This window comes from Lasiodiplodia theobromae (assembly GCF_012971845.1).
Source record: "Lasiodiplodia theobromae strain AM2As chromosome Unknown scaffold_1, whole genome shotgun sequence".
Classification (NCBI taxonomy): Eukaryota; Fungi; Ascomycota; class Dothideomycetes; order Botryosphaeriales; family Botryosphaeriaceae; genus Lasiodiplodia; species Lasiodiplodia theobromae.
The window spans coordinates 1,300,161-1,320,956 of NW_023336399.1; the positions used below are offsets into that span (position 1 = coordinate 1,300,161).

The window sequence follows — 20,796 nt, forward strand, 5'->3', positions numbered from 1 at the left end:
CCTCGGCTTCTGTGAGGGATAGGGCGGGCGGGGCCCAATCACAGAGCAGGCGAAACAACGCTGGTGCGGCAAGGCCAACCAAGGGTTCCGATTCCGTGCTTCTGGAAGTAGTGGCAAGACGAAACAACGGAGCAAGCCGTGGCTTTCTTCAACGCTCAGCAGCTGCGAGGGCGAAGGGAAGTCCAGGTTCGGTGAGATGGTTCCACGGCGGGATTTGCTTTGCGGTCACGCCAGGCCGAGTTTGAATTCTCTCGTCAGCAGCCGAGATGGAAGCCATGTAACACAAGGCGGCGCTCGGCTGCTCTCCGTTGGTAGGAGTGGATCGCGTACGCGTTGGGCGGAGCAGCAAAATTGCGATTTCGCGAATTGCTGGGTGGGGTTGCACTTTTCTGAGGTGTAACGCCGGCGGGCAGCTTCTCCGCAATCGTGATAAGGCGGGCCGCGATACCAAGCTTTGGTCTGCAGGGCCGACTGGCGCTTCGCGTGACCAGGACAATAGCCGGCGGCGTGGCGGAAGCTGCTCCGCTAGGGTTTGCGGTAGCTCGTTTGGGCGGCGGCAGCCGGGATATTGCAGGAGCGGCGCGGTCGCACGCAGGGCGGGTGTGTTCGTCGGGGACGCTGGGCGCGGTGGTGAGGCGGAGGGTTGGGACGCTGAAACGGGCGCCGGCTTGGCGGCCGGGGCGGGCTTCGAGCCGCTGGCGTCAGCGCAGATGGCGGGTCGCGCAGCAGTAGCGCCGGGAGGCGCACGTGGATCGCGGCTGGGGGACCAGGCCGCGAGAGTCGCCTCCTGCGCGGGAATGACGCGGCGGGAACAGGGCAGGCGCTGCGGGCGGCGATTGGGCGGCGGGGCTGCTGGGGCGCTCGGCTCTCCGTTGCGGCATAGCCATGTTGCAACGTCTGGTATCATCCATCCTCAGCAAAAGGCTGTCTTGCGACAAGCAGAGCGCGCCCGCCGTGCTCTGCGCTCGCGCGCCGCAGCTCCACCGCGCCCGGCAGCCACCCTTGCTTGGCTCCCAGAGCCTCTAGACGATGCCACCTTCCTCCCCTACTATATGCATATGCGACATCGGGCCATTCGAGTCCTTGCTGCCAACACGAGTTGCGCCGCCTACTTAGACTAACGCCGCGGCGCCCTGGTTTCCTTCGTCTGCCCTCCTCTGCCTGCACCGCCACCGTCTCTATGTTTGACCTCTGGTCTTCTCTCCTGGCCGCTGTTGACATGCTTCCCTCGCTGGTCCACACCGTCTGCAGCCCGCCGCCCTCCAAGCATGGCCTGCACAATGTCGTCCGCGCCTGCGACCTGACCATGGACGACTTCCTGCGCGATGTCCAGCGCCAGTTTGAGGCCCCGCTGCACCCGGACAGACTGCTGGCCATGTCTGCCCGCCTGCAGGCCGACTTCCAGAAGAAGCTGCACCACAGCGACATGTGCATGCTGCCCTCCTACAACCACACGCTGCCCACCGGCTTCGAGCGCGGCACCTACCTGGCTCTGGACGTCGGCGGCTCCACCTTCCGCGCTGCTCTGGTCGAGCTGAGCGGCAAGGAGAGCGGCGCCAACTGCATGCAAATCGCCAAGATGTGTCTCTTCACCATCAACGACTCGGTGCGCGCCCTCGAGGGCGGCGCCTTCTTCGACTGGATGGCCGAGCGCATCGCACACATGCTCGCAGATCCCGACGTGAGCGCGAAGCTGGGCCCGGACACGCTGCCAATGGGCCTGTCGTGGTCTTTCCCCGTTGAGTGAGTTGGGCCTCGTGTCCATCGCCCGCACCCCGCTGACTGCCCTCCCGCAGACAAACCTCGATCCGCACCGGCATTCTGCTGGACATGGGCAAGGGCTTCCGTGCCACCAACGGCGTGCACAGGAAGGACCTTGGCGATCTGATCATGCAGGCCTGCCAGCGAAGGGTATGGACGATGCCCCTGCCGCCGCCTCTCGCTGAAGCTGACACTTGGACAGGGTCTCGACGTCCGCCTGGATGCCATCGTGAACGACTCGTCAGCAACTCTCCTGTCGCGTGCCTACCGCGACGACACCACTCGCCTGGCCCTGATCCTGGGCACCGGCTTCAACGCATCTGTCCATTTGCCCGTCACTGCCCTGTCGCGCCAGAAGTTTGGCACCAGACCGCAGGAATGGCACGACCAGGCCGAGCGCGTGCTTGTCAACACCGAGCTCAGCATGTTCGGCAAGAACATCCTCCCCCTCAGCCGCTGGGATGAGTCTCTCAACAAGAACCACGAAAGACCCGACTTCCAGCCCTACGAGCACCTGATCAGCGGTCGCTATCTTGGAGAGATTGTCCGTCTTGTCCTGCTTGAGGCAATCCAAACCGCCGGCCTGTTTGGCGGCGAGGTCCCTGAGCGTTTCATGGAGCGCTACAGCTTCGACACTGGCATCATGGCGGTAATTGAAGAGTGAGTTGACTCGGGCTCCACCTCCTTCCTCGATTCGGTGCTGACTTGCTCCAAGCGACAACACTCCGACTCTGTCCAAGGCCTGCACTGTTCTCCAGGCACATCACCCCCTGACTACGCCCCCCACCTACACCGACATATACTACGTCCGCCAGGTCTGCCAACTCGTCTCTCGTCGCGCTGCAGCCTACCTTGCAACTGGCATCCACGCCTTGTGGTCTCTGCGTAACAAATCCGAGGGTCTCTCCGCCGCCGAAGCTGGCCACATTACCATTAGCTGCAACGGTTCTGTCATCGAGAAGTACCCCTCGTTCAGGAAGACCGCTCAAGATTTCATCAACGACCTCACGAGTCTTTCCGGTGCATCCTCCGGCGCGGTGGATCTGGAAATGGCCGTGGAGTCTTCAATCTACGGTGCTGCTGTTGCAGTGTGCTGCCTGGAGGACCACCACTCGTAATTGAGCCTCTCGCCTCCTATCTCCAGAAGCACATTTTTGGTTGTAGTCGAGATTTGCACCGACCCGGCGTCTTGGTACCAGCCTGAGACAAGAGCAGATCCGCCAAGCAGCAGGCCAGGAGACACAAACTGTGCAGGCAGACGTCATCGCGTCGGCTTGGCTGTTTGGACTGGCGCGGGGCATGCATCCACAGACCGGGTTTACTGCGACACCGTTCTGCAGGACCAGCCCTCCCCCTCCCCTGTGCTACCTCCACGAAACGGATTCGCGTCGCACGCGAAAGGTCCTCCCGTCCGTGGACTGACCGGATGTGTGAAGCTCCTTTGGTGCACTGAACAGCAAGGAGATTATGCAGCAGCAAGAGGTGTTTCGTCTTCTCGTATTCTGGGCATGTGAAGTGATGGATCCGGCCATCGTTGTAAAGCTTCTATCGGCTTCCCATTTTCGCCACTTTCTCGAACGCCATCCCGGCAGCTTGCATGAACGTTTCCGTAGTGCCGCCTTTACATGCATGCTGAAATTACGCTTCGTGCCAATAGCGCATCGCATCATCGGTAACGCATTTCATACCATAGGCCCTGGCTGATGTATGGATTAACCGCGCTAGCGCAACAGCCGCAGATGGCGGTGATGGCGGCATTAGATCTGTCAGCAAAAGAAGAACCTCTGGCGTTTCGTCTGCTTTCGTCTCCGACGACGTTGCATTGCGTGGGTGCATCGGGCGCATATATCGGATTCCTTTCGCCATTCCATCCTTGGAAGTTGCCTTATTGGGGCACGTTGGATGGATCCGAAAAGTGGAAACTTACGCTTTTCCTCTTTTTTTTTCTGGCATTCATATTTGGATGATTGTCCCCTCATCTCTCAGCCTAGCTGATTTCCTTTTTCATACCCCGAGGGAGCGGGACATTTTCGTGTCTATTATTGCATATTTGCTTTCTACATTGCATATAATAGTAAATAGATGATAATTGGTAAACATATAGAAATACCGCATGAGCGAGGCTCTCTGGCCCTACCATCAGCATCGATTGGAGACTTGGCAAAGACATCCACGTTTTGCGATATTCACATGAACACCCCCAGCCGCATCCAGTTGTATGCCGCACCTTGTAGCACGGCGATTGGCTGCTAGCCAATAATGCTTGTACAGCAACCACGGGAGTCGTAGCACGGCGTTAATCACACTGCAGCGCCAGCTCAAGCCGCGCAAACGGAAAGCGCACGCATGCACGAACATCAACCCTCCACATCACCCCCCACATCACCCCATGCTCTCGCCCTCGCTCCGAACGCCTCTTCGGCGAATTGCCCATTGCAGATCGCGGAGAAAAGGACTCGTGGTGAGAGAGCGCTACGAGCTCACCCGACGACGATGCACGCCTCCAGGGTCCCAACGCTTGGCATCACACCATTTCTGGCTCTGGTACGAAAAGGCCTTGGAGGAAACGAGTCACAGTAACAGCAACCATCGACTCACATGCAGGCGAGGAAAAGTAGAAACGACCGCACTAACGAAAGGGTGTGAACTTAGGACATCGTACCGAACAAGACCTGCACACAAGAAAATAAACGTTGTTCTAGCCCCTCACCCCTCTTTTTTTTTCGGTCTTCCCCCCTAGCGCTTGATCCCGTGCGAGAGTTTAGTAGGGCGGGGGAGGGGGCGCCCGTCGATCGATCTCTGATCTAAACGCCGAATCTAACAACTGCCCCTCCGATTCGCTGGTTGCTCGAGCACATGCAGCGATAGCGGGACAAGGGTACATCAATATCAAACTAGAAAGGAAAGCAAGGCTATAACCGCGGCACGGCACGAACCGGCGCATACCAAGGCCCCACTTGTCCCCAGTTGTTTATTTTCCCTCTATTAGGCACATCCTGCTGTCAATTTTCACTGGAGCAAGATACAATGGCATCTCGTAAAATGCCCTTTCGTCTGATCGTGGGTGCCAGGTATGCTTGGTTCCGAAATTCTTCTGACTTTCGCACTAGGCTTATTGCGAGCAGTGATTAGAAGAAACAAAAATCGATAGTATAATAATCTGTGGCAATGACCAGCCAGCCGTACATTTGACCACGCTCAGAAGGCAAGAAAAAGGTATCTTCAACGTCGAACAAAATAGCCTCCGGCTACACAGACACCGTAAGAGAAAATATGGCAAAGAGATCGCTTTCGTGAAAGCAAAAGATCAATCAATCCCGATTACGCTGTTGGTTCGAGACTCTGTGACAAGATATTTCCTTCGTTTCCCAATGTCCCCGGTTTAGAGGGATCACTCAGGAACATTCCATATCCAACAAATTGAAGCTCCGGAATGAAAATGACCGTCCAAGTATGTCGATAAGTGTTCATGCGCAAATTCCAGCCTGTGGGCCAGACTTACCACACAAGATTGATGTTCATCAAGAACCGCTCCTCTCCGCTTCAAGACCAAGACCCTACCTCTTCTTCTTCTTTCGTCTTTCTCAAAGCCGGTTACCCCGACAAGCTTGACCTGATAGCTCCGTTCTTGTCCGTGCTCGGCCTTCCACGGTATGAACTCAACTGGGTATCAGAAAAGAAACAAAAATGTTAACGATGTTCGTAATCGCGCGATGATTCGTGATGTGCTTGCGTTGCGCTGCATTCTGCAGAGCGGCGGCTGCCGCGGCTTCCTTAAATTGCTCCTCGGTCTTGGCGCCTGATCATACACGTACGGACCACTCCCCATGTTATGGCGAAGACTCAGAGAAGTAACGTTTCGACCGGTTCCTTACGGCTACGGCCTTGGGGTCTTGTGGCAGGTTTGTGTGGTGAACGACGTGTGGTCTGTAAACGGCGTCCACGGGTGGCATCCAATCGTCTAGACCAAGCGGGAAATATTCGTACAGTAGATCGGCGCTCTCGTCCGGACTGCTAATCAAGTTGATCGAGAAAGATGGTGCACGAGCAGGAGGCTGTGTCAGCTTCGGCAGCTTCTTGCTAGTTTCAGACGGTGATTCGGGTTTCTTGGATTCATCCTCGGTCAAAGACAGGCTAATGGGCTGTGACAATGCTGGCCGTGGCTGTGAGTTGTGGCGCGCCAAGTCCGGACTTGACTGAGGATAGGCCGGGACAGGGGGGATGCTGTAAGAAGCCGGTGCTGGTGGAACGGCGGTCATAGCTCCGGTTTGGCTCGTGGGGATTTTCCACTCGAAGAAGTCAGGAGAGACAAGCGTGTCGTTAGGATCGAACTGGAAGGGCATCTGGGGGATTTCGACGGTTGTGGCCGTGGAATGTTCACGTTTGTGGCCATGGTGGTTCTGACCGGAGTCTGTTCCGGTCGGAGTCCGGGTTGGTTGAGCGGGCGTTGCGTGCGATTTGCGAGCAGCGGTGCTGTTACCAATTGGAAAGTCTTTCCGAGATTGGAAATTTCGGGGACTCCGGCCACGGACAATGATGGCACCTGACTGCACCTCGCAGATGGACACTCTCATACCGTTCGAAAGAGTGGCCATGACTTTTAATCTGACTACGAAGTGCTGCTGAAGCTCCTTCCGCCGTCCATTGTTCGCCGTGGCGATCCTGAACTGCAGCCGCTTCCAAGCAATCGGGAAGTTCACATACTCCGAGTCCAGCTCCTGCCCGTTCGAAAGATCCAGCGGGATCGACGGCGGCTCCTTTTCTGTCTTGTCCTCGACAACCTGCGTGCTGCTGGCCGGGGTCTTCCACGGCACTGAGATGATCTTCACCGGGTTCCCCTCGACTGACTCGGTGGCGGATATAGTCAATTCTTGCGCCAGCACCGGAATCTGCTCACCCTGGTCGGTCATGATGTACTGCAGGGCGCGAGGGAGAGTGATGGTGCCGGTGATCTGGAAGAGGTTCCGGCGATAGCAGGTCAGCTCGGTGGGCGGTGCGGCGTTCTCGCCAGCCGAGGCCCAGGGCGATTCGGCAAGGAAGAACATGCCGCGCAGCTGTGCGTTCACCGAGGCCGAAGTGCGACGGTAGGCATAGTCGAGGATAGTGTAGGGGAAGGTGGGCGTCGAGAAGCTCAGCAGCTTGTTGTCGCGCTCGACCGTGTCGCCGTCGGGTATGGCGGTATCGGGCTGGGTCTGCTGATCGTATGCGCTCAGAGCGTCGGAGAAAGGGTCGTCGTAGGCGCTGTTGTAGCGCTTGAGCTGGGCCGGGTGCATAGGGTGGTGCGAGTAGGTGGCATCCTCGCTGCTGCGCGCGCGGTTAGCATGCTTGGGCGGGGATTCGCAGCGGCGCGCGTACCCGGCGAAAGTTTCCTGGTCGAAGTTGGAGTGGCCGTCGAGGTTATCCAGCGGGAGCAGCGGGCCGTGGAGCGCGTCGGGGGCGGTCACGCCCGACAGCGGCATCGAGGGCGCCAAGTAATTCATGGTGATGGTGTCGAAGCCCTCCATAGCTGAGGTGGGCGGGCGCCAGGTGGGGAGCGGTGGGCGTGGTTGTCGGCTGCATGCGCTCGCAGCGGGAAGTGCGCTGGTCTGCGGGCGGGCGGCCCGTGGAGAAGTTGCTCGGGATGGGGCTGAACAGCAGCTGGGGTTGTCGAGGGAGGCGCGAGGGCAGGTGTTGGCTGGGGCGTCTCGCGGATGCTGGGCTGAGAGGCTAGCGGCGGCACTAGCTTCGACGTCGACAGTGAGAGCTGCTAACATTGGAAGACAGCCGGCCCGCGCTGTGCCAGCCAAGCCTGCGTTCGGTGCGACCGAGCTCCCCCATGCGGTGCCTCTTGCAGCCTCTGGGCCCCGAGTCTCGCGCTGCGCCCGGCCACTCGCGGGAGCCGCGTCGTCGCGCTTCGGGAAGGCTTCGAGAGCCTTCGCCCGAGGCCTTAGGCGCGCCGCATCAGCCAGCGCGCGGCGTCCTTGTCGGGCGCCCATCATCCGTAGCCGCCGTGCCACCCCCACGCAAGGTCCCGCCACCACGCATGCCACACGAAAGCTAGCAATGCTAGTTGCTTGTACGCATCTGTGCCCTCAATTACAAGAACTGCGCCTGGGTATTCCAAAACGCCCGTCTGCCCGTCCCTCTCGCCTGCCGAATGAGCATCCCAGTCCGCCCTACGACGGTGGCACCATCGTCCAGGTGGCCGCATCGCAGCTGACTTCCTCAAAATTATGCAACACGTCGAAGCCCATCGCCGATAGCCCGTCAAAGCTGCCGTCCCCGTCCATCTGCGACGTACGTTAGCGAGTCCGCGTGCCCACGCCCGCCAGGGCCGAACACCTACGTAATCTAGAATGCACGCGTTGCACTGCTGCTGTTTTATCTGCCGCATGCCCAGGAGAATGAGCCCCTGCAGCAGCGTCGAGTATTCGCCCACCGCCGGCGAAATCACTGGCGACGAAATGCCGCCCGTCAGCTCTCCCACGTCCTTCATTGCCGGCACGAACTCAGAGAGCCTCGAGTGCATGTTGTAGAGCACCACCGTCCCCACCAGCGCCCCGTCCTCCGGGCGCTTGGCGCGAATGATGCCGCATGCTGCGGGATCCGTGAGTGCGAGCTTGTACACCTCGGCCAAGCCTTGGCGATTACTTGTCTTGATATGGTCGAGCACGGGACCAGCGTACTCCCATCCGTACACCAAGTCAAACTCGACGCCCGCACTTGCCAGGCTCTTGGCCATCCCCTCGGGTGGTGTCCACGTTGACAAATTGCGCGCGATCATGCTGCATACCGGCCGTGACAGCGCCGTGTTCCAGCCCATGTTTGCAAACCATGAGCGAAGCCGCTTGCGCTCTGCGCCGTGCCCCGTGGGAATCCCCAAGAACATGCTCGGCAGTCGCGAGCCGAGCTGGAAGCGCTTGATGCCGTCGCGTTGAAGAAGGGTGCGGATGGCCCGGTTATGCAACGAATGGCCAATTGAGAGCTTTCGTCGTGAAGGATCTACGAAGAGTGCGCCAATGACACCCGTGCCTGTAGCCTTGAAAAAGTACGTCGAGCAGAAACCATACAAGGCGTGGGTGCTGCTGTTCCGAACAACAAAGTGGGACTCGACCACTTCCGGATGATGCAAGAGGAACGAATTCGATGTCGCGCTTGCCAGCTCTGACCGTTGACCAGGAGGCATTCCCTCGGTCACGGTTTTGATGAGCGCGTCAAGGGCATTGGCGTCTCTTTCCTCGTTGAAAATCTCCACCAGCCAGTGCTGCTTGGATTGATGCAACTTTTGGCTGTGGCTGATGGTGCCTGGCAAGGATCCTGCCGGCGTGTGCTCGCCGTAGAGAACATTGACCAGAGAGTTGAGAGCGGTCTCCGTGAAATCGTAAGTGCACACGTAGGTGCCAATAGTCGAGTCTAGAGCAAAATCGTAGGGCGAGCTGACGGCAACGACGATGAGAGGCTTCTCCCTTCTCTCTCCGCCCGCTGTGAACTGCATGTTGCAGATCATGGAAACGTGCTTCGTGAAGCCGTGCTGATACAGGTTGCGATTAGCATCGGCTGTAAGGATTATCACAGCACTGGCTCGACTGATGAGGTTTTCGTGAACTGGCCGAACACCGTTCGCGGTGTAGGACGTATGCAAGACCCGTCCGTTGCGCTGTCGGGCGAGGGATCTCCCAAGCTCCCGGAAGACGCGCTCGCCGCTCATCACGGAGGCGCTCCGCTCCCACACGGCTGGCTCGGGCGAGCCTGCTGATACCGACTCCGATAACGCAACTGAAGCTGCAGAAGCCGGCAGAGGCTTGACGAGAGGGGTAAGTAGAAGGAGCTCTTCATCTGGTTCCAGGATGTTGGACAGGGGCAAGAAGCGATTCTTGTCTCTAACGACTGTGATGGAGTGGTTGTACGCCTTTGTCGAAAGAGCTGTATGCGACGGTTGTAGCGTTGAGAGAAGCTTGAGCCCCGGCGGATTCAATGCTTTGTCCCAACTGCTGCATTTTGCCTTCATTGTCAAAACTCTGCGCAAGGAATCTCTAACTCTCTCTTTAGTGATCATGGAATTTTCAATGCCGAGCTTTAGGCCGTTGATGGCTTCCTGCTGTGCAGAGAAGGAACGGCACAGAAGAACCAAATCACAGCCTGCATTGACAGCCATGACGGTTCCGCCGCCGACACCGATATTGTGGCTCAGAGCTTCCATTTCCAGGCACTCGGAGATTACAACGCCATCGAACTTCAGGTCTGACCGAAGGAGCCCATCGACCACCTGATCTGACAGGCAGGCGTGCATGACGTTGAGCCCGGCAGACGACATGGCACAGCCCCCGACCATCATCGCGTCAAGTCCCTGGGCGATGGCATTTCGAAAGGGGACAAGGGCGCTTAGACTGAGCTGCTCGAGGGAGTCAGTGATGATGGGTACGTCGAGAGCCGAACCCAGGAATTCCAGGTTTCCATATGACGGGAAGTGCTTTCCCATGGTGGCCACGCCGGCCTCCTTATAGCCTTTCACGAAGGCGACGCCATAAGCGGAAACTTCTTGGGGGTCATCTCCCGTGGTGCGAACACCCAACGGCTGGTTTCTGGCATTGGTCAAGACATCTAGACAGGGGCCCATGATGACGTTGATGCCGCAGGCGGCAACCTCCTGCGCGGTTGCCCTTGCAACCTCAAATGCCAGGTCGGTAGAGCCGGTAGCAGCGATTCCCATGGCACTAGGGTACTGGCGAATGTAGATTTCGTCGAAGAGGCTGTTTACCCCACCATTCTCCTGGTCGAGGCCGATGAGCAACGGCACGGGATGGCCGGCATCGTGAGCGCACTTCTGCAGCTCGTAGCATAATTTTGTGGTTTCCTCGGCGGCTACGCGCACTCAGCAGAGCACCACGAAGGAGGCGCGAGGAGCTTACATTTTAAATTCTTCGCAGTCAGAAGGATGGCGCCAATGTGGTGCTTCTCTATCAGCTCGCGGATCTGCGGGGTCAGCGAGGTTCCATCGAAGCCCATCATAAACAGCTGGCCCTGTCATCGCCGCGTCAGCAAGGCAGCAGAGATGCAACGCTTCAGGGCATACCAGGGTCCTGCGAGTCAACGTTAGCCAGGGTCACATGTTGTCGCGAGGCCGTGAGGCAGGGCAGGACACGCACCAATCCAGGTTGTCCCAAAAGGGATCGAGGTGGGATTGTTTGGCGACCATGATGCTCAGTTCGGCCCGCTGCAGAGCGGAGAATGCGCGATCGGATGCTGTGCTGGCGAATGGCACACGGAGCTCGCTTCAGACGCGGATCTTGCTGCGACGTGGAGTGGTATTGAGCATGTCTGCAACGTCCGAGGCGGCGAGGTCGGATTAGGGCGTAGCGCCCTTGGCGGCACTGGCTGAGCGGCTATGTTACACCTGCGCCGGAGCTGCAAGTCATCCCTTGCGCGGCGATTACTTACTCGCGGGCGGGCGGGTGAGACGGACGCGACGCGACGGTAGCTGGAGCTTGGTGGACGATGGGGATGAGGTTACATCCAGCGGAAGGACCCAGCGATCTTCCAGCCCATCTCGCTTGGGGCTTCCGCCAGTCCTCCTTCCCCACTTCCGCCCTCGTCCTCCGCTGCCCGCCACAACGGCGACATGGCCGCCCGCACCCTGCTCTGCTGTCCACTTGCGCAACCACGTTGCGCTAGAGCCCCGTAGTCGCCCTATCGGCTGCTGCGACAATGACGTCCCACCGGCCAGCTTCGCCCATTGCTGCGACGCTGCCGGCCTCCAGTCCGCCCATATCATGAAATGTTTTCCTTGCCACACCCTCTTTTTTTTTGTATTTTCTTCAGACAGTCCCTACTGCCGCCTTGAACCCCCCCTCCTTTTCGTGCCGCACTGCCTTCTCGGCGCGCATCTATTTGTCAATATAGTTCTTCTGCCACCCCTGTCACCATGCCGATAGCCACCTCGCCGGTCCGTCAGCCCAGCGGTATCACAAAGTTCACCAACTGCCGTATTGTCAAAGACGACCAGCTCGTCTACGAGGACCTGTGGTTCAGCTCGGTGACCGGCAAGGTCCTTCGCAGCCAAGAGATCTTCTATGAGCACCAGCTCGTACCCGATCGTGTCATCGACCTCGGCGGCCGTATAGTGTCGCCAGGCTTCCTAGACGTCCAGCTTAACGGCGGCTTCGGCTTCGACTTCTCTGTCGTGCCTGACGATGTTTCGCTCTACGCAAAGGGCGTCCTGCGAGTCAATAAGAACCTCATCACCACCGGCGTGACTTCGTACCTGCCAACACTGACGAGCCAGAAGGCCGACGTCTATCACAAGGTCAGCTGGCCCAGCCCGGATGTATCCCGCGTATAGATGCTGACGTTGGGCTACTAGGCATTGCCGTTCCTCGGCCCCTCCGGTCTCCGCAGAAATGCTGGCGACGGTGCTGAGTCACTGGGCGCCCACTGCGAAGGCCCCTTCATGAGCCCCACTAAGAATGGCATCCACAATGTTGCGGTTCTCCGCACGGCGCCGAACGGCATAGCGGACCTCGAGGACTGCTACGGAGCCGAGAACATGGAGGCCGAGTACAGCCCCATCAGAATCATCACCCTTGCGCCTGAACTTCCAGGGACCCTGTCCTGCATCCCGGAGCTGAAGGCCCGTGGCATCGATGTCTCCATCGGTCACTCAGAGGCTACTTTCGAGGAGGCTACTGCCGCCATGGACGCCGGTGCGAAGATGATCACTCACTTGTTCAACGCCATGAGGCCGTTGCACCACCGCAACCCCGGCATCTTCGGCCTGCTCGGCACCGCTGCGCCATCTTCGCAGAAGCCTTTCTTTGGCCTCATTGCTGACGGAATCCACTTGCACTCCACAACCGTCAAGATTGCCTGGCACGCCCATCCTGATGGCATGGTTCTTGTCACGGACGCTATGGCACTTGCAGGTCTCGAGGACGGAACGTACGAATGGACCAATGGCTCGCGCATTGTGAAGCGTGGCCCCGTTCTTACGCAGGAAGAGACCGGCAGGATCGCTGGTAGTGCCGTGTCACTTATCGAGTGCGTCAACAACTTCCTGAACTGGACTGGTGCCACCATTCCACAAGCTCTCAAGGCGGTGACCGCCACGCCGGCCCGCATGCTTGGCCTCCAGGGCGTGAAAGGCTCGCTCCAGCCCGGTGCTGATGCCGATCTCGTCGTGCTGGACGAAGAATTCGATGAAAACGGCACCCGTAGGCTGCGTGTCGATCAGGTGTGGAAGTTTGGTGAGCCCGTGTTCAACACTTTGAAGATGGCACAGTTTTGAGAATGATGCTACTTATGATGTTCGGGCCACTCTATGTTAGCGGCGTTCATGTCATTAGGAGTTTCTTGTTAGAATGTTTTTGACGTCGTCTAGATTGCTAACGAAAGATTAACGTGATGATGAAAAATTGAGAAGATAGACGGTACATTTAGATGTCGTAGATCGTAGATATACCCTTTGTTGTATAGTAGAACTTATTAGACATTATGTGTTTACGTGTTTGTATTCCGGGTTGTATGTTGTGTTGTATGTTCATCGGCGGTTACCATGGCAAGCGGTATGACTGACGCAAATACACCATTATCCTAGACACCAATTTAGTGTCAGCATGACACAAATCGGAGGGGACTAGTGGGAACCGTACATTAGTTGGAGTTCTCGCTTACGCTTAGACGTATGTTAATGTATCAATCACAGCTACAGCGTCTCCAGCACTATCCGGCAAATGAATGCTGCAGGTCACTGGAACGTCGCCTCAAGTCTGATAATAGTTGACATCGTTGACCACATTACTTTGTGATCCAAACATCAGAAATCGAAAGGCTTATCAGACTCTTATAGCGAAATCTGGGTCGATATTTGTGCTTATGGCGCCGCAGATTTTCTAGGTCACTCTTTCAATGGACATGACGCACGTGCACGGACCTAAAGACGCGTCTCCCGCGACGCGCCCTCATCTGCGCTTGGTCTAATAATCTTTTCCCCGACAGCCTCACATCCCACAACCACTCGCTCGACATACGCAATGGAAGATACCGTATCTACATATAATCACAGCCACCGGGCCTTCCTTCAGGCCTTTTTGGCCCGATCCGTCATGACCTTTGAGGAAGCGCAGCCAATTCTTGCCGCCATCCTTTCTGCACGCGACGGTACAGCCCACTAATACCTCCATACACCGTACTTCACAATCCCTCCACGCCCGATAGGCCCAGGAAAGCTGACCAAATATCGCATCTCGTGTAGAAACCCGCCCCGTCGCTCCCGCCGACGTGACCGAGGCCGATTTCCACAGTTACGTCTCGGCGTGTAACGCCGCGCTCTCGCCACTCGACCTCGAGATCCGGTCTTCACGACCGCAGACGACGTCGCCGCACCGGCAACCGCCAGTCTACGCCATCGTCAATGCGACGTCGGACGCGCTCACCCAGATTGCCACGACCCACTCGCCCGACGAAATCGCCTTCGTCAAGCGTTTGCTCGACGCCATGTTCGAGACGCACAACACCCGTCGCGCCGAGGTGCTCGCCCTCACCTCCATGCAGGCCATCAATCTGCACAAAGCCTCGCCGCGCAGCCGAGATTTCGGAATCGGTGCTGGAGGAGCAGGATCAACGGAGACGCAAGGGTCGAGCGGCGCGAGCTTGACCATGGCGCAGGCGCAGAAGGTTCTGGACGACTTGGTTGAGGAGGGATGGTTTGAGAAGAGCGCGAAGGGGTTCCTATCTCTGAGTCCGCGCGCATTGATGGAGCTGCGAGGTTGGCTCATAGAGACGTACAACGAACCGACTGGCGGCGACGACAGTGACGACGAGGGGGTTGAGAGAGTGAAGATGTGCGAGGCATGCAGGGAGATTGTGACAGTGGTGAGTATTGCTCTTCCAAGGAATAATGTCTATTATTTGGATATAAGGGAAAGTTTGCTTACATCATTGCTATCATCTTAGGGTCAACGCTGCTCCAATCGCGACTGCCGTTGTAGGCTGCATGATGCTTGTGTCCGCCAGTTCTTCCGTACGCTACCCGGCAAGAGGTGCCCTATCTGTAAAGCCGAGTGGACGGAAGAGGACTTCGTTGGTGAGCGTGCAGCCAAACCGCCGAATCGTAACCGCACGAGTGCCGCAACGGCCGCTTCTTCTTCAAGGAGGACAACGATGCACACCATGGATGACGATGAATCAGAATAATTAAGATAAAGGTCGCTGATTGGAAAAACGAAGACTCATCGTTGAATTGGTGCTGGGGAGGGGGAGGTCAGCTAATTTCTGACTCAATAACATGATACCCACTAGATGAGAACAGTATGGCAGCAATGATCAAATGAAAAGTGAATTTCCAGTCGTGAGCCTTTTGGGTCGGGATCTTTCTGGTCTATATCCCTTTTCTTTCCTTTGTGTAGTACATACAAGGTGCAGTGTCCAAACCCCAAACTTGGTATCAACATCGAGCGTTAGAATCGTTACAAGCTGAAAAATGAGAGTAAAAACAGCCCCAATCCAAGAGAATCAACAATTGGTCCGTAGACAAAGCCGCCCTTTCAAAGCCAACCCGAAAGAAGCTCGTTGAGTTCGCCCTGTCCGAAACGCCCCCCCTTCCATGAAACCCTTCGTCTTTCCGAGAAACTAATGAAACAGCCCAACGCCTTCCCCTGAGGTTTACACGCCTGGTGTACATCACCTACGCCTGTGCTGTGTGTTGAGCCCATGTGTGTGTCATCTACTCATGGCCTCTGCCACCCATACCCATCCGCTCGATGTTGGACATCATCCTGCTCTTCGGCATACCATGGCCTCCACTCCTGCCCACACCCGATGCACCAACTCCCCGGCCAATCCTGCTTTCGCCGGCAGCGCCGCCACCGAAGCCGAAGCCGGGGCCACGGAGACCAGACGGCTTGCCAATGCCGCTGCTACGGAATTCCGAGGGACCGCTGTTACCATCGGGCTTGCCTCTTGGAGTGGCACTGGCCACGCTGCGGCGGAAGTCTTCGACGACTGCCTGCTGTCGGGGCGTGGCAGCTTCCTCAGACTGCAATGCGAGCATCTCATCGACGGCTGCCACCAGCTCGCCCTTCTCGCGGCGCTCACTCTCAAGCTCCTGGAGCAGCTGAGCACGCTCTGCGCGGACGGCCTCGATCTGACCAGCCAGGCCTGCGATACGAGTCTTCTGCTCCTCGATTTCTGACTTCTGCTCTTCGAGGCGCTTGAGGTCCGCCTCACGGTTAGCGGCAGCCTTAGGGTCAAAGCCTTCGGGCAGGGATCCTGAGAACGCCTCGTCCTTATGGGCTTGAAGGTCTTCGATCTGCTTGCTAAGCTCTTCGACCTTGTGTGTCAATTCGGCGTGTTTCTTTTCGGCCTTGGATTCGTAGGACTTCTTTAGCGCCGCAACCTTCGTCTCATGCTTCTTCTTGTACACCACGTGCAACTCACGACACAGTGTCGCGACCTTTTCGTCAATCTGGCGCTGGACCTCCTCAGCAGTGTAGCGCGGACCTTTGTCACCGCTGTCGGCGGTAGTCATGATGCTCTGGTCGACAACTTTGCTTTCGGCTTCAAGGGCCCGCGTCTCGTGCTCTGCAGCGCGTGCTTCCGCCTCTTCGGCCCTGCGCTCACTCTGCTCAAGTTTGCGGAGAAGTTCTTCACGCTCTTTGTCGCTCTTGAAAACCTCCTCACGGATACTGCGAAGGACCTCTTCAACCTCGACGCCGCGTCTCTCCCACTCCGACTTTTCCCTTTCAGCATGTTCGCGGGCAGCCGTCTCTTCACGAACTTGCTCTTGGGCCTCACCGACTCGGCGTTCAGCATCAGCGACAGCCTTTTTCAGACTCTCGACCTCCGCAGCACGCCCACTAAGTGTAGCCGTAAGGGAGGATATTTGCGATTGATAAGTGGACTTCATAGACTCCATCTCGCGGACAGTGATTGTGGGGACGGATCGCGGGGTTGGCATCGGGGGAAGTTCGAAGTCGAGGAGGTTCATAAGGTTGCTCTGCCTTCGAGGAGTGGATGGTTCGGTGCCACTCTTCGCGGGCGAGCGCTGGTTGTTCAGGTAGTTTCGTAGGCCCACCTCGCCGCCGGCGGACTTGGAGGGCGAGTGGCGCTTGGTTGGAGACCTGCGGCTTGCGCCAGAGAAGGCGTGGAACTGTTCTGTAAAGTCCAGGAGTAGGCTCGTAGTGTCGCCATCCCTCTCTTGCACAGTCGGACTCTTGTGGCGGCGCGGGGTCGGAGAAGGAGACCTGTCGTAGCCGTGGTATTCGCGCTTGCGGCCAGTACCGGGAGTGCCCGGGGTTTTTCTGGGAGTTTTCGCCTGGAAGTGGACTGTTAGCGGAAATAAGATAAGTAAGGACAGAGGTGGCCATACGCTGGGGAAAAGCTGCTGCTTGGTCGGACTTCTGTTCCCAAGCTTGGCAAACATGGTCATGTCTGCGTTTGGAACTTCGGAAAAGGTACTGAAGCAAGTGTTGTCGACGTCGCTTCCATCGCCCTGGTCCTCGACGGAATCGTCTGCATTGTGATAGTAGGAAATGTCGCTGAAGGTTGCATTCGCCTTCTCCGCCTCCATGGCGTCAATGGCCACAGTGAGCCCTTCATTGTCGCGCAAAGTGCGCTCAGCTTCACTGGCGGTGTCGGCTTGTGGCTCAGCAACAGGCGGCGGTTTGCTGGGGGAACGGGTGTTCATGCGCGACGTGTGGATAGGCGAGAGAACATTTGTAGAAAACAACCGGGCAGACGGCGTCGCCTTTCCGTCGTCGAGAAGTTTCAAATCGTCGGTCTTTTTGGCGACAGTGTCTGCTCGAGGCGGCATGTTCTCTTGGTCGACAAGGGATATGAAGGGCGAACTGGGTGAATCGGCGCCGGAGTCGTCCATGTTGACAAGAGGCGACTTCGGAGAGACGTGCGATAAGTTACTGAATGCACGATGGCGGGCAGAAGAGGGCGTTCGAGCGTTGAAGGAAAAAGAAGCGGAAGATGGCGACAGTGGCGTCGACATGGTGGATGGTGCTTGGCTTGTCGCATCGGCTCTGCTCGAGGTTTCCATGTTTGTAGCTGTAAACAACGCCGGCGCCTTGTTTCCCCGGCGACCTGGGCGATTGGTGCACGGGCCACTTCACTCCAGCAGGCATGTGCTCTGCAACATCTCTCAATGTCGCCTTTCTCGGCATTCGAAATGCCCAAGAACAACTTCTCTGCTCTCACAAACAGGCCCTTGCTTCTTCTGAGGCTCTTGCACGCTACATAGACGTCGCATGGTCCGTGTCACTACGCAGACATCGCGGCGCGGATAAATAACAAAGTCTCGGCCTGCTCCTCCCCATCCAGTTTCCATCTTCCCTGAAGAATGTTATGCGACGCTTGTAATCAAGTCTTCGCTGGTACAAGCGCAAGGACCGCTTCGCCGCTGAAGATCAGAGTCCATCATTCCACCTTGCAATCGTTCCAAGCCTCTGTTTTCGCAGGCTGCCATCTCTGCAACCTTATCAGCACATGTGACGGATTTCTCCCGGATCCCACGTCTAACGACTTCGAAGACCGCCTGAAAAACTCCAGAATCGAGTGGCTGTTCCTTGACGATGAGCTTCTCTTCATAGAGCGAGCATATTCGGCCTCTGGAAACCCTTCGTCATCCTTCTCGTCCCAAGCGATTTTCAGGTTGATAGAAGCCGAAAGTACGAGCCTCAATCTACTTACGGGAATGGCTGCTTAATACTGGAATAGAAGCTGAGCCCGCAGCGTCTGCCTTCCGTCCGACTCCCACAACTCTTTCAGAGTCATCGTTAGCGACAGCACGCAAATGGCTCGAGAAGTGTCTTAAGGAACATTGCAATGAATGCGCCGAGGCTTTCAGAGAAAATGGACCATTCTTCCCCAACAGAATTGTCGATGTTGGAGTTACGGATAGTCCCTTTGTGGTCAAAGTGGTCGTGCCAACACAGACTATTGACGAACCGTATGCAACACTCAGCCATTGTTGGGGCGATTCACAAACTGTACGCCTTGTAAAAAATAACTTAGAAGCTTTTCAAAAGGGTATTGACGTACAATGCCTGCCAAAAACATTTCAGCAAGCAATATTCGTAACCCAAAAACTGGGCTTGCGCTACATCTGGATAGACTCTTTATGTGAGTACTGTTCTGAATCATTGTCTTACGTCCGTCTCACGCGATTTAAAAAACAGGCATTCTTCAAGATTGCGCGGACGACTGGCGTTCCGAATCCGCGATGATGCGTCACATATACCTACGTGGCGCACTGAACATTGCCGCATCAGCCGCTTCGTCCGACCATGAAGGGCTATCATTTTCACGCAACCCGCAAATCACCCGCCACATTCCCGTTTCTATTACCTGGACCATTGCAGACCTCCTCGACCATAAGCCGCGCGGCACGTACTACCTTTTCAATGGCGACATTTGGGATCGTGAAGTCGAATTTGCCCCGCTCAACGGTCGCGGCTGGGTGCTGCAGGAACGCTTGCTCGCCCCTCGCATCCTTCACTTCGGCAGAAACCAGACTTACTGGCAGTGCAACACAGTCTTCCACTCGGAAATGTTCCCGTACGATCTGCGGACCAAGGACCTGGGCCCGCATGTTCCACATGTGACATCCAACTTCATGCGCTGCTTTCACGCCATTCAGCGCAAGAAAACTCTGGAGAATGGCATCGAGCAGGGAGGAGGAGCCTGCTCCACACAAGAAACGACGGTCATCGAAGATTATCGCGGCGACACGCCGTACACACGCTGGAGCGAGCTGGTCAACGCGTATAGTGCGACAGCGTTGACGCGAAGCCAAGATAAGCTGATCGCCGTGCAGGCCCTCGCAGAGACGATGCGCGACGCCACCGGCGATACCTACGTTGCAGGCTTATGGAAGAGTCACATCATTGAGGATGTGTTGTGGCGGACGGATGTCGATGCTCTGTTGCCCCCTGGTGCCCGTCATCAAGCAATAAGGAGACCGAGGCTGTGGCGTGCGCCGACATGGAGCTGGGCGAGCCTGGATTGCCGGATCGAGGCTAGAAGCGCATGGAATTATTCGGTGCCAGGCTGCCATGATGATGGGAAGAGTTTGGTGCGGGAGATGATACCCGAGGTGGAAGGGTTTGATGGTGTGGAGACGGGTCAGTTGAATGATGCGTGGATGAGGGTGAAGGGGCTGTTGTACCGGAATAGCCAGCCCCTATCGTTAAGGATCTTGGAGAACCCTCTCAGTCTGTACCGGGCGGCGGAGGATGCTACGCCGTGGAGCTTGAAAATAGTGCTCGACGAATGGGAGCTCGAGATGGCCTGTAAGACTGAATATGTGGTGCATCCTGGCACTTTATTCTTTCCGGTTGGAATGCCCATCGCTGGTACCGTTGAAGGGCTCATGTTGGAGCCGATGCCGGGTCCGGATGGTCACTTCAAGCGAACGGCCTATTTTGAAGTCGACATTCTGCTCTTCGGTGGAAATGACATCTTAGAGGGGATGGATGCATGGGAACATGCAAGTGACTTGAGAACTCTAGAAGATGGCATAGATGTAAAGGGCAGGGCTCTTTATTGCTTTACTCTTGTATGAATCCGACGTCACTGGGCACTCTATTTACCTGGGGTTGCCTGCTGGCGGTGGACTGGGGGAGTCTGGAGTACTTTCTTTCATGTGGCCTTCTTATTAGAGATATAGATCCTTGCTTGTGCGTGTACCTATATCCGAACCATACGACATCTAGCACGATGATCCCGAAAATATCAAAGGCACGCTTGCAATGACCGTAGTGGCAGGCATGATTAAGATAATCTGACTGAAGATCAGTAGCTTCACGTCGAAGGTTAATCACGCGATTCGAGTTTCATTGCAGAAAACGAAAGGCTCCACGGATTGACTAGGGGATATAACTAGTCCCACTTAACAAGCTATTTGTTCAAGCCCCTCAATCGGCCAGTCCAAGCGTCATCATATCCAGGCCGGAGCTCTTCCAAATTAGCTCGCTCAGCCGTGGCCACTCGATGAATCCCTCACCATCATCCCGCGACGTCTCCCGGTTGATCTCGTCTTTTCTCGGAAAAGACATC

The 20,796-nt window shown here is 56.8% G+C and overlaps 7 protein-coding genes across 7 annotated transcripts; 4 read left to right on the top strand and 3 right to left on the bottom strand.

Moving 5' to 3' along the window:
- Positions 1-1,180: 1,180 nt before the first annotated feature.
- Positions 1,181-2,879, top strand: LTHEOB_381 (Hexokinase i; the record flags this gene model as incomplete). The annotated part of the gene is made up of 4 exons (XM_035512774.1): positions 1,181-1,743; positions 1,797-1,911; positions 1,964-2,421; positions 2,477-2,879. The coding sequence occupies 4 exons, from the start codon at positions 1,181-1,183 to the stop codon at positions 2,877-2,879; spliced, it is 1,539 nt and encodes a 512-aa protein (XP_035372383.1).
- Positions 2,880-5,591: 2,712 nt separating this feature from the next.
- On the bottom strand, positions 5,592-7,265 carry LTHEOB_382 (Transcriptional regulator; the record flags this gene model as incomplete). The annotated part of the gene is made up of 2 exons (XM_035512785.1): positions 5,592-7,065; positions 7,117-7,265. 2 exons carry the CDS (start codon positions 7,263-7,265, stop codon positions 5,592-5,594), a joined length of 1,623 nt encoding a protein of 540 aa, XP_035372384.1.
- Positions 7,266-7,916: 651 nt separating this feature from the next.
- Positions 7,917-10,936, bottom strand: LTHEOB_383 (Glycoside hydrolase family 3; the record flags this gene model as incomplete). Its single annotated transcript, XM_035512796.1, has 5 exons — positions 7,917-8,030; positions 8,087-10,602; positions 10,650-10,761; positions 10,814-10,820; positions 10,887-10,936. The coding sequence occupies 5 exons, from the start codon at positions 10,934-10,936 to the stop codon at positions 7,917-7,919; spliced, it is 2,799 nt and encodes a 932-aa protein (XP_035372385.1).
- A 726-nt stretch (positions 10,937-11,662) lies between these two features.
- LTHEOB_384 (N-acetylglucosamine-6-phosphate deacetylase) lies at positions 11,663-13,021 on the top strand (the record flags this gene model as incomplete). The annotated part of the gene is made up of 2 exons (XM_035512807.1): positions 11,663-12,043; positions 12,101-13,021. The coding sequence occupies 2 exons, from the start codon at positions 11,663-11,665 to the stop codon at positions 13,019-13,021; spliced, it is 1,302 nt and encodes a 433-aa protein (XP_035372386.1).
- A 745-nt stretch (positions 13,022-13,766) lies between these two features.
- LTHEOB_385 (DNA repair protein nse1) lies at positions 13,767-14,928 on the top strand (the record flags this gene model as incomplete). The annotated part of the gene is made up of 3 exons (XM_035512818.1): positions 13,767-13,893; positions 13,988-14,607; positions 14,749-14,928. The coding sequence occupies 3 exons, from the start codon at positions 13,767-13,769 to the stop codon at positions 14,926-14,928; spliced, it is 927 nt and encodes a 308-aa protein (XP_035372387.1).
- Positions 14,929-15,457: 529 nt separating this feature from the next.
- On the bottom strand, positions 15,458-17,608 carry LTHEOB_386 (Microtubule protein alp7; the record flags this gene model as incomplete). The annotated part of the gene is made up of 2 exons (XM_035512829.1): positions 15,458-17,047; positions 17,102-17,608. The coding sequence occupies 2 exons, from the start codon at positions 17,606-17,608 to the stop codon at positions 15,458-15,460; spliced, it is 2,097 nt and encodes a 698-aa protein (XP_035372388.1).
- Positions 17,609-18,961: 1,353 nt separating this feature from the next.
- LTHEOB_387 (Heterokaryon incompatibility protein) lies at positions 18,962-20,302 on the top strand (the record flags this gene model as incomplete). The annotated part of the gene is made up of 1 exon (XM_035512840.1): positions 18,962-20,302. One exon carries the CDS (start codon positions 18,962-18,964, stop codon positions 20,300-20,302), a length of 1,341 nt encoding a protein of 446 aa, XP_035372389.1.
- Positions 20,303-20,796: the final 494 nt, after the last annotated feature.